The sequence below is a fragment of the Brienomyrus brachyistius genome, chromosome 3 (genome assembly GCF_023856365.1).
Source record: "Brienomyrus brachyistius isolate T26 chromosome 3, BBRACH_0.4, whole genome shotgun sequence".
Taxonomy (NCBI): Eukaryota; Metazoa; Chordata; class Actinopteri; order Osteoglossiformes; family Mormyridae; genus Brienomyrus; species Brienomyrus brachyistius.
The window spans coordinates 31,299,776-31,312,481 of record NC_064535.1 but is presented as its reverse complement, the minus strand read 5'-3'; the positions used below and the strand labels follow the sequence as shown (position 1 = coordinate 31,312,481).

The following is a 12,706-nucleotide window of genomic DNA, read 5'->3' as shown; positions in this document are numbered from 1 at the left end:
TAGAAACACAAAATTTGATGGAGCAGTTCAGAATTCCCCCAATACCCAATCAAGCAAAGTCAAACCCATCAGCCTGATGGTGGCTCTATTGTGTAATGTTTTACATTTTGGCCTATATTTCTGGAATCATGAGTCATAGAAACAATTTTTTTCCCAGACAAAATATTGGGACTATAGATTTTTTGCTCATTTGCATAATGATAAAAATCTTGTACTATGTTGTTCATCCAATTCACACAAAATTTGAACTGCAGCATCTTGAGACCATGCAGACCAAAAGTTTTCGGTAGAATTTTGATCAGGATAATCATGGTCTTTTTGCACTTAATGACCAGCTTGCTGCAGAAACCACCCCAAGCAGCAATGCAGTACAAAGCCAGAGCTGACTGACTATGACACAAATATCAGAAATTCAGGTGTGAATGAGTGTGTGTGTGTGTGTGTGTGTGTGAGAGAGAGAGCGAGAATTCTACACTAATTCTATGCTATCTCATCCAGTTTTCTGCTGACTAAAGCCCCATAATTGGTCTGTGGTGCAACGGTCACAAATGTGGATGAACTAGATTGTTTCAATGTGTCACTGACTTTCCTTCATATTTTTTATCTTGTTACAGCCCTTCAATGTTCAAATACTCCAATGTTTGACATGACACAATACACTGCTCACGTTGACACATAAATGGACACAGTTATAGCTGAGTTTCTATGCTAAAAGGCATCAGAGGAAGACTGCTATAGACAGAAGTTCATGCAGTGCATGAAACCATCCTTCCTGTGCAATAGTAGTCTGTGCTTTGCATTGTAATTAGAGCTTGTTTGTGCTTATTATTGATGATAGCTGTGTTTGTGTGCATTCCCTATCAATATAGTAAAAGTATTAGTATAGTAAAAAGAGAATGCCATTGTGTAGACACTACACATTTGTCAATTAATTGCTTGAATCTTCAATCTAGATTTTCAAGTGCATACTCAATGATTAACTACAGAGAAGACAGAAGTTATAAAGAAAGGTGCATAGCATTGCTCGGATAGACAGAGCTACAGGCTGCAGATGAGGGAGCAGACCACAGTGGGTTCACTGCCATGTAGTACAGGGTGAAGCCTTCCATTTCTCAGCTTCACTCAGCTTTTCTTCACATTAATCTTTACACATTACAGCTTTTTCCTAAAGCTTTACAGCTATACATTTAAAAATACCCCATCCATCCATCCCAACTTCTTGTCCTATTCAGGGTCATGGGGGGGGGGGGGGTCTGGACCTATGGGTGCAAGACAGGGATGGGGTGCCAACCCATCACACGATACACTCACACATGTTATAATTGACTATCCAGAAGAAACCCCATGATGACACAGGAAGAACATGCAAACTCCATGAACATGGAACCTTGGTGGAAACCTGAACCCAGGTCCCAGAGGTGTGAGGTAACAGTACTAACCACTGCACCACCATGCCCCCCGGCACCCCATTAAAACTAAACAAATATAAAATTTTATTCAAGTATATGAAATATTGTTGGCTAAAAGAACAAAATTATTTTAGACATTAGAATTTCAATATCTGCACTACAGTAATGTCCACCTACTTAAGCAAAACTTTTAAGATAAAGAGAAGCCTCAACCCTGGTCTCAAAAATATGATACTAAAATGCTTGTTAAATTGCCATTTTTTAGATGGTTTGACACCACCACCAGGGTCAGCAACTCTATGGAGGATTACTGTTAAAGCTGCCTCCTCAGTACATTGCTGCCTTTGTGTGTGACAGGAATTGACATGGAGTACTTAGTGTCTGAATTCAGATTTCACTTAAAGCTCAGTGGGATTTTCTGCACAGAATATACAGGACAGTTGTGTTAATCCTCCAGAAATTTTGTGATGTTTTGTTGTTCATCATGCAAGATCGTAAAGCCTAGATCTGCTCCCATTCCAGTTTATCACAAGCTCCAATAAATGGCTTAAGATTAATCTCTTCTGAGAACACCTCAGTAAACCTCATCCATGTTCCACAAGATTTTGTTTCAACCAACCAGTTGAGTATAAAGAGTCACAGTCACAGAGTATTCAACTGGTTGGTTGAAACAAAATCTTGGTCTGGATCTGTACTCTCAGGACCTAAAATCTCTACCTCTGCTGATTACAAATGTTACTGTTCATATCCCTTAACTATTAAACACTCTGCATATCAGCATTTGTGCATGAATTTCCTCCTTGACAGCTGTGTGCTTGTTTTTATCTGACTTGTATCATGCTTTGGACAAAAGCATCTATGAAATAAATGGGCATGTAATTGCTTTTGTAACTGCTTTTCATATACACAGTACCAATACATTGATGCATGTGACAAATAAAACTCTTTATTTGAAACTAGTAACTGATGAATAGTAGTAGTCTAATCGCTACGCTTTTTTCATCATTAGGTTGGCTTTTCATCATTTGAAATTTGTACTTCATTGAGTGAATGATCACTTCTGTTAATCATTCATATTGCTTTTATTTACTGACACACTATATTTGATACTTGTGTAATACTCTTATGTTTTCTTTATGATCTCTCTCAGTGATGGATGTGTGGCAATGAACAACATGTTCATTCATGGTAAATTAAAATTTTCATCGCAATAAACAATCTCCTGCTATTGATGGACTGGTTGATAAAATATTGTATACGGTTCACAGGGGTTATTTGGAAATATCAGAGTACTTTTTACAAATTTACTTGACATTATAGGGGTCAGATAATCCATAGGGTAGTTATTGGACTGGGGTATTTGATGGGAAGCAATATAAATAGATTCTTTGGCATTAGCATATATATCTCAAAGCCCTCATGCCTTGCAGTATAAAGCCTTTAAGATGATACTGTAGCTCATTGTCACCATTCATGCTGCCTCCAAACTGGGATACTGTGGCTGTGAGTTCAGGACCACAGAGGTTTGGCAAAACCTCCCATCACCGCCTTCATTCTTCCCTCTCTTCCTTGACTAGCATCTACTCTGAATACACCGTGGCACCTGCAACATTCCAATTCTGTGAACAGAGACAAAAAAGTAAGTGCCATGCCTACAACTTTAAAAGATTATAGATCAGAATTATGGTTAGTGTGACACTGCAAAATGGTAATGGAATGTAGCGTGAGTGTACAGAGAAGTTTGTGTTAAGGTTTCTGCAGCCCTTATGGCTTCCTACCCCTTTAACCCTTGTATATGTGGGACTTTCAGGAAACACTATTATTTTTCTAAGGGTAAAAAAGCAGTTGAGTGCTGTTTGCAAATGCAGCAGTTTAAATGTGCAATAAAAAATCCAATTACTTTACAATAGTCCGGTTGCTAGCAACCTGGTACTTTTTTGGAAAATAAATAAGCATAATTTTTTTAAGTTTTTTATTTTTTCTTAAATTTATAGTAAATTGTTGCAGATGAAGATTATGTGGCAAAACCTGGAAACAGCGTCCACATCGAATTATATGACCATTGTCATCGTATGACGGTGTAAAAAGTTCAGTTTGTTTAGAGACTGTTCTTAGTCTTCAGGAATGAAGTATTCAATAAAAGTTAGCATATTTATGGTTACCTGTGGCTTGATTTTCAAATATGTATATGTAGGGCTGGTCAATAAAAGAACGATAGTTCATTAACTTCCCTCAATATAAATATGATAGATACTCTATAAAAGTGTGATATAATTTAAGATGAACCATGTCGCCAGTGACATGCTTTGCAACAAAAAATAACATAACGTTTTCCGTGACAACTTGTTAGGACCGGCAATGGAGCACAAGCACAAATAGAGAAGTGAAAACAGGGAATTACTTGAACAAATAAGATAATTAAATAACAGGCAGAATTTCAGACTAACAAAACAAAGGGGGAAATCATCAGGAGAGCAGGGAAGTCCAAGGCAACCCATTCAATAGGGGTAATCCAGTGAGATCCAAAACGAAAGCCCACAGTAAAATTCAGCCCATGAGAAATCCCAAGAGTAATAATCCAGAAAGAATTAAGTAACAATAGGAAGAATGCCAGTGGTGGAATTTTTTTCAGCGATGACTAAAATAACCAATTCATCTTCTATCTCAGGCTTCTGAAATGCAAAATGCTGTTTGGTAGTGATGGCCAAAATGAGGCTTCATGAACCATTTGCGATATTTTTTGGAGCCCACATGGTAGTTTAGGTTTCCTTCTGGGCATGGTTTGATCCCTTTTTTGAACTGAGAGCTCAGCTTAGCTGCAGGGTTCTGGAAGGGTCATTTTGGCCCTCATTACTATTTGGAAAGTGTCATGTTTTGATGATAAAGAATAGTTTATAGCTACAATTAACCATCGGGTTTCTTCAACTTCAACTCAGGAGCAAAATTAAGCCTTTAAACTGGAAAGAAATAAGGATTCAACATTTATCGTGATAATTATTGACATCGACTGATATGAAAGTTTTTACCCTTATAACATTTTTGGCCATATTGCCCAGCTCCATGTAATTGCTGGATTGTTCCCAACACAGGAAAGGAGATGAACACTGATGGTTGCTGGAGACTCCTTCAGTACTTTTGGAACTGTTCTTGTTAAAGCTTATGGGCTCTATTTTGATGATTTAATGTAAAGTATAAAGTGCAATGCGCAACTAACAATTGTGGGCGTGTCCAAATAAGTTTTGCTATTTTAACAGCCGGAAAAAGAGACTTTGTAGTAGCTCGAAGCACAAAAAGGTTGTCTTAACTCTCTAAATTATTTAGAGCCCTGCTTTGGGCGTGAGAAGCAATAATCCAATTAGAATGGCACGTCACCTCACCTTTAAAAGGCAGCGGCACATGATCTACAGCAGATTTGTATTTCAATGGCGCGTTTGCCTGGCAAACTAGATCCGTTTTTGCTTGAGGAAACAGACGTGCGCGTGTATGAGGTGGAAATGCGTGAGCAGTTCAACTACGGGGGCACCACTCTTACACCTAAGCCTTTTGAGGTGAAGCAGGCATGGGATGAGGTAGCAGTGAGTGTGTCCTCATTTTCTGGCATAACCAGATTATCCGCGCAATGCCAAAATATACTGATACGGTATACTGATGACAAGAGATGGGGAAACGGAAACTTGCTGCTGAATGAGCACAGTGACTGGGAACGTTGACTTAATAATGCTTGTGTGTTTTTTATTTTAATTTTGGGTCTGCATATTATATATATATATGCATCCATCCATCCATTTTCCAAACCGCTTATCCTACTGGATTGCAGGGGGTCCGGAGCCTATCCCCGAAGCAATGGGCACAAGACAGGGAACAACCCAGGATGGGGGGCCAGCCCATCGCAGGGCACACTCACACACCATTCACTCACACAGGCACTCCTACGGGCAATTTAGCAACTCCAATCAGCCTCAGCATGTCTTTGGACTGTGGGGGGAAACCGGAGTACCCAGAGGAAACCCCGCGACGACATGGGGAGAACATGCAAACTCCACACACATGTGACCCAGGCGGAGACTCGAACTGGGGTCCCAGAGGTGTGTGTTAACCACTGCACCACCATGCCGCCCCTATATATATATATAATATAGTGCAATCTTTGTTCAAACAAAACACAGCTTACAGTTTTTAAGCCGGTCAATTTAGCTGTTCCGCCAGCTGATCTCAAATGGCCTTACTTTTACAGTACATGCTTATTTCTGATAATGAACTCGAATTTTTTCTTAACGATGCGGTTTGTTCTTTAAATAATATTTGTTTTTCTCTTGGTGTTTCATCAAAGTATGTAAACTATGTTTACATGAAATGGCCAGTTGTGCTCTATTATATAACATATATAAATTAAATAAAATCACAAAAAAACATTAGTGCATCTTGAGCTGTGTTAATAACAAGCATTGTGCACCCGCCTGTTTCTAAAACATGCTACTTAAATGCTATTTGACAATGCGCCACTGGCTTTAGACATGGTTTTTGTTGGTCAAAAGCAAAATGACATTTTTAGTGAGGCCTGGTATGAAAATGAGCAATGCACTGGTACGAAATTAGCAAAACCACTTTACATCGCACTTTGCGCTAATGGAAAATAAGACCCATTGAGTTATACATGAAACAAATCTTTAATTTTTTATGTGAATTATGTGAACCGTACCCCATGTTTGTTTCTGGGTCTGAATGTGAATTTTGTTTCCGTGCCAAAAAAATATATTTTTTGAAACTGTCGTGGTTTTTTCTCCTTCCCCGCCAAATCAGAAGTCAGAGGTCCGCTTGTGCAGTATCCAGAATTCAGTCTTTATTGCAACAATGAAGTTACAACCAAGGCTGGACACGTAAAAGTGTGTCCAGTACTGTTTTACATCAATTTTTATATAAGTTCTTATCATTTAAAAATATCTCGTCACTTAAGCATCATCATTCCTTCAGCCATTCACAATCATTGTTTTTTCCCTTAAATCCACACCCTTAGGTGATAAGTTTGTCCATCATTTCTTTTACCGTTTGGTCTCTTGGCTGAACATAATGGTGGCGTGAGCAGCTCCACTTGGTTTTTTAAAAATGCTCAGCCGTGAACTTCTGGTGAACTCAGGCGAATCCCTTCCTTCAGTAGTAAACCTTGGCAGTTTCAGCCTGTTGCACATTGTCTAACTAGAAGGTTGATAATATATTTGTCCTTTAACATAGTGATAAAATATACACTAATAAAAGTGAATATTAACTAACATAAAGTAGCTAACAGAATCTCAGACTAACAAAAGGTGCAAATACATACTCAGTTGATTACATTGTGTTGATTACATTATAATGTTCACATTGTAATGATTACATCATGGATATTTGGCATACTTTTTAATAATATCATAATACTTGTGTTCTACGTTATATAGTGCTAAATAATATTCCATAAAACATGCATATCGGTACTTGGTTATTAAATACCATCTGCCGTGGCACAGTGTGCCTTCACAACTTGCAGTGATAAATAGGTAGCACTGTTGAAAATGTTGAGAACCCTGGCCCTAGTGGATATTCTGTTCTTACTGCAGAGACTGTTTACATCCATGTCGCTCAATGTTCATGTTGTGTTACTTTCTGTTTTCTTCTTTGCACCCACACTCTGTACTTTGTAAGCTATTATTCTATAAGAAAAAAAGAAAGAAAAAGAGATGTAGTAGACTGTAATGGGTATCGTGAGTTTCTTGGTAGTGCATTACTTAAGGAAACAAATCTGAAAATAGCAAGAGTTGGGAATCAGCCCACCACGGAGCAAACTCACACACCATTCACTCACACACCATTCTCACACACATGCACTCCTATGGACAATTTAGTAACTCCTATTAGCATTTCTCTGGACTGTGGGGGGAAACCAGAGAACCCAGAGGAAACCCCACGACGACATGGGGAGAACATGCAAACTCCGCACACATGTAACCCAGGTGGAGACTCAAACCCAGATCCCAAAGGTGTGAGGCAACAGTGCTAACCACTGCACCACCATGCCGCCCCTATAAATATAAAATATGCCATTTTCAGATAATCCATGCATCCTGAATCACTAGTATCAACATATATTTTAACCAATCAGATGGTGGTGATGCAAACAGCTCAATTTAGTAATGCTAGTAAGCAGGGCCATGTCAGCGTGGGTGTGGGTTAGGTATGGCTCGCATAATGTACAATGGAAAATCGTCTTTTCTCGTTATGGCTCAGATATAGCTCTGTTCTTGGTGGCAGTGAAATAGCGTCATCAGGCTAACATTACTTTTTGCTTGCTAGTTGTCTGCCTAGGGTCTTGAACATTTCTACTATAGCTTCCAAAAAGAATTACTTTTTTGAGCTACAAAATAGGGGACGTTTCCCAAAATCATCATAGTGCAAACATCACTGTAGCCCAAAGACTATCAGGTAGCGCTTTCATGATGAATATTAATGAACCTTCCCTTGCCGTCCTACATTTTGAAAATTTGTGTGCTGGCACTGCTACTTTGTGCATCTAGATGCAGCATGTGAACGCAAGGGTGCTCTATCAAGAAGTAGGAGTATCTTTATTTTCCTGCCAATTTACAGTCAGTTCAGATTGATGCATCATTTTGCTTCTTTAATAATCAATCCATCACAAGCCATCAATGCATCTTTACGACCTTAGTGCCAATACAATCACTCCATTCCATCCTCCAATCCATGTCTTGTGGGTCTGTGTGCTATCCAGAAGACTAAGGCAGTGATAATGTGTCACATTCCATTTCCATCTAATAATAATGTCACATCATAAAATACTATTAAGGCATTTTTCTGTAATGTCCATCACCAATAATATTTGTTTTCATAGATTATGTTAAAGAATATCTGACACCATTGCAAATCTGAATTTCTACTCTTCCTATTTTCAGGTATCACAGATTACGTGGGCTTGGAGATGGGTTGTCTCTGGGTCACTCTAGCAGTGACACTGCTCAGCACCACAATATGTCAGGATTATGAATATCGCTTCTACGGTGAATCTGAACCAGACTATGACCGTTATACGGAAACTCAGCCAGAATATGACCGTTCTCCTCAGCATCAGGTGGATTATAGCCGCTTAGCTGAAATAGATCCAGACTATGACCGCTCTCCCCAGCATCAGGTGGATGTCAGGCGTTTAGCTGAAATAGATCCAGACTATGACCGCTCTCCCCAGCATCAGGTGGATTTCAGGCGTTTAGCTGAAATAGATTCAGACTATGACCGCTCTCCCCAGCATCAGGTGGATTTCAGGCGTGTAGCTGAAATGCATCCAGACTATGACCGCTCTTCCCAACATCAAGTGGATTACAGGCATTTAGCTGAAATAGAGCCAGACTATGACCGCTCTCCCCAGCATCAGGTGGATTTCAGGCGTGTAGCTGAAATGCATCCAGACTATGACCGCTCTCCCCAGCATCAGGTGGATGTCAGGCGTTTAGCTGAAATAGATCCAGACTATGACCACTCTCCCCAGTATCAGGTGGATTTCAGGCGTGTAGCTGAAATGCATCCAGACTATGACCGCTCTTCCCAGTATCAGGTGGATTACAGTCGTTTACCTGAACTGCATCCAGACTATGACCGCTATATAGAACCACAGCCAGAATACAACAGCTATGGTCAACACCAGCCATATTATGAGAGCTATGCTCACCAGCAGCTGGACTATGATAGTTATGTTCAGCCCTCCAATCCGGTGATTCCCCAGTGTGCTTTGGAGTGTGACTGTCCCATCGATTTCCCCAGTGCTATGTACTGTGATGACCGCAATCTCCACTTCATCCCACTAGTACCCTCTGGTATCAAATACCTCTATCTGCAGAACAACGTGATACAGGAAGTAAAAGCTAATGTCTTTGACAATGCTACTGACCTCCTGTGGCTCATCCTTGATCATAACCATATCACAAGTGAAAACATTGAGAAGGGATCTTTTGACAAGTTAGATAATCTTCAGAAGCTGTTCTTCAGCTATAATAACCTGACAGAGCCAGTGGAACCCCTGGCTAAGTCCTTAAATGAGCTGAGGATGATAGGGAATAAGCTGTCCAAGATTCCCCTAGCTACACTCTCAGGACTGGAGAATCTTACTGCTCTTTACCTTCAGGGCAATCAGCTAACCTTTGAGTCTATTGATGGGGCCTTCATTGGGCTCAAGTCTCTAGTGTATCTGGACATCAGTGACAACAAGCTCAATAATCTACCCTCAAGCCTACCAACCTCCCTGGAAACTTTATATGCAGACCAGAACAATATTAACAGCATTCCTACTGGCTACGTGCAAGAGCTGCTGTCCTTGCAGTATCTACGTATCTCTCATAACCAGCTGGTTGACACAGGAATCCCTGTAGACACCTTCAACGTCTCGTCTCTCATTGAACTGGATCTCTCTTATAATAAACTCCACACAATTCCTGAGGTCAATGAGAAATTGGAGAATCTCTACCTACAAGTTAACAGGATCAACAGTAAGTCTTTTTTCTTAGTCCATTCACTCACATTATATTGTGTATCTATTTTTCTAAGCTTGTCGCTGTGTCTGTCATGTTCATATTTGTATTTCAGATACAAATTTGCATTCATTTGTATTTCACATGTAATTTAGTATTTCGTGCCCATTTTAAAGTTTGCTTTCTCCTCCATCTAGGATTTGACTTATCCAGCTTCTGCCAGTTTCCAGGAGCCTCTTCTAGGCTAACATATTTGCGCCTGGATGGCAATAATATATCGCAGAGTAGCTTGCCAAAGGAAATATCAACCTGCCTCCGCCGAGTCACTATGCTACTTATTGATTAGAAGCTCTTATCCACCTACTCTCTTTATTAGCCTAGTAATTTAAATCAGAACCCTGACAACTCTCCATCCCAATTCTATGGAGTAAACCATAACCTAAATCCCCATTCCATTTGAACCCTGTGGAGTGAACTACGGCCTAGATCTCTACCATATATACCCTCGGGAGTAAACTATGGCCTAGGACTCCATACCATACTAACCACAGGCTGAATCCCTCAACCATACCAACTTTGTGGAGTGAACCACAACCTGGATGCCTCTGCCATACTAACCTTCTGGAGTTATCCATGGATCATCCTGGATCAAGTGCTTCGTCCCATACTATCTCACAGCTTATCTCTGTGTTGCAATTTTAATTAAGGGAACAAGGCTTGACCACACCAGCCCATTATTTCGATTAAATTCTACAGTGAAAGCCATAATTTGATGATAACTCTATTTTGGTTATTTGATATAAAAATAAACTGGCTCCACAGTAGATTGTTACAATAGATCTGCAAGCAAAATTTCAATACAGGTATAGAATATTCATTTATAGAATATGCATCAAAAGCTACACTATATGCTCCTGGCTATGATAACAACTCTGTGTGAGCTCAGTATCACTGGTCTGCTGTAAACAAGGAGTGGATAAGGTACTATTTAGAATGATTGCTAATGCGTAATTGTTAGTAATACAAAAAGTATTGCACACCTTCTACACATACACAAAAAGAACAGGTGTAGATAATGGTTGTATGTTTTACACATGAAGCAAATTAGTAGCATACATGAACATCTTTTTCAGAGAATTAAAAAAAAAAATCCTCGGATAATATTTTGACTTCCTATTTGAAATTACATTCCTTTGCTGTGCAATGACAATGTACTCAAACTAGACCTACAGTAAATGTACAGATCATGCTTAAATATAACTGCAATGGCAGAAGGAAAGTAGCAATGCTCAAGATGTCCTCTCAAGGAGCTAAACGATTGCTTAAAACAAACTGCTTGTACAAGTATATGTCTGACTGGATTATTAAAACTGTATTCAAACAACTTAATAAAGGATCAAATGTGAATTTGTGCCTTGAAGTCTTAAAAAAGAGCTGTTTGCTATATGTCATCGTCATAACGATCATCATTTTCTTCTTTAATTTTTCTATTTACCTAAGTTATATGAATAATAAATTATATTCAATGCAGGGCTATTTAAAACTTTCAAAATTAAAATACATTTGCAGTTTCAGATACCTTAAACATCTGTTAAGATAAAAATTGTAGATCAATAAATATAAACAACACACACAAAATTTATTCAGATCTCTGCAATTCCATTTTCCTGTAAAAAAATACACAAATACACACATATAATTCCAGGGGTCCGGAGCCTATCCCAGAAGGTATGTGGGGCATTGAATGGTCAAAAATATTACATTACTAGTGACACGCCAAGTCAATTCATTTGAGAAATATGGAGAAAAATATTACCTGGTACACTGGGCGGAGCTTAATGCTCCTCCTTCTATGACATCATAAGCGAGAGGGGGGGCGTATCATTTATTCTGACTGGTCGAGGGGTTATCTCCATATACATGTACCATACATGCTTATGCCACATGTTGCCGATAGGGGGCCATATGGTTTGGGTGATAAGGGTTGCCGTTAAACTTTAATAGAATGAAAATACATTACATGTATTTATTTATGTGTTATTTTTTATTACATTTATAAGGTGTAATAAAACATATAGCAGGATAAATGTAAGATACACGTCCAGCGGGTGTCCGTCTGGCCGCAGCCATGTGTTGTTAGGAGTAGGCACAAGCGCCACGAGTATTTTAAAAGAAAGCACCAAAATGTTTTAAAGAAAAACTTTAGCGTTATTTTGAAAGAAAGAAAAGCAGGCGGAATTTAAACGAGTACAAACATGCCCGAAAGAAAAAGAAGAGCAAATGCTGAGTTTAAACAAGCACAAGCGAAACCAATTAACATACAACACATTGTTTTAAAAGAAGAAAGCACTTAAACTCATTACATTTAACCAACATGTTAAAAGAAAGACCTTAGCGGTATTTATCAGTGTTAGGTTGAAGGCCTAACACTGGTAAATTCAAAAAGAATAAAGCACTATAACTTCAAAAGATATATGACACATTAGTACAAAATTTTAAACAATAACATTTAAGGAATAAAAACTATTTTGTTGTATTTTGTTAGTTTATTATTAATTTAATAGCTGTAGGAGCTAGTGAACAATATTTAGCAACATACATCAAAAACAATTTTAGAACTTTGGTAGAATAAAGCCTTACTTATTTTAATAATTTAAGTAGTAAAAAACATTAATCGTGGTTAACTGAGTATGCTGAATACGCTGTATATAGGAACGCACAGCGGCCTAAGAATTTAGGCCGCAATGAACTCCTTTTCGTTATAGTGCCACGCTATACGTGATAGTACAGATA

The 12,706-nt window shown here is 38.8% G+C and overlaps 1 protein-coding gene across 1 annotated transcript; it reads left to right on the top strand.

The window, feature by feature from the left end:
* The first annotated feature begins 2,985 nt into the window (after window positions 1-2,985).
* Window positions 2,986-11,320, top strand: LOC125738043 (lumican-like). Its single transcript, XM_049006538.1, has 4 exons — window positions 2,986-3,048; window positions 8,348-8,583; window positions 8,644-9,931; window positions 10,111-11,320. The coding sequence occupies exons 2-4, from the start codon at window positions 8,374-8,376 to the stop codon at window positions 10,257-10,259; spliced, it is 1,647 nt and encodes a 548-aa protein (XP_048862495.1). The 5' UTR covers window positions 2,986-3,048; window positions 8,348-8,373; the 3' UTR covers window positions 10,260-11,320.
* Window positions 11,321-12,706: the final 1,386 nt, after the last annotated feature.

Excerpts from the sequence above, each read along its gene's own strand:
- LOC125738043 (XM_049006538.1), top strand. The coding sequence starts at position 8,374 with ATGGGTTGTCTCTGGGTCACTCTAGCAGTGACACTGCTCAGCACCACA. Across the intron at positions 8,584-8,643 it reads ACCGCTCTCCCCAGCATCAG|GTGGATTTCAGGCGTTTAGC; the intron begins GTGGATGTCAGG and ends CCCCAGCATCAG. Across the intron at positions 9,932-10,110 it reads ACAAGTTAACAGGATCAACA|GATTTGACTTATCCAGCTTC; the intron begins GTAAGTCTTTTT and ends TCCTCCATCTAG.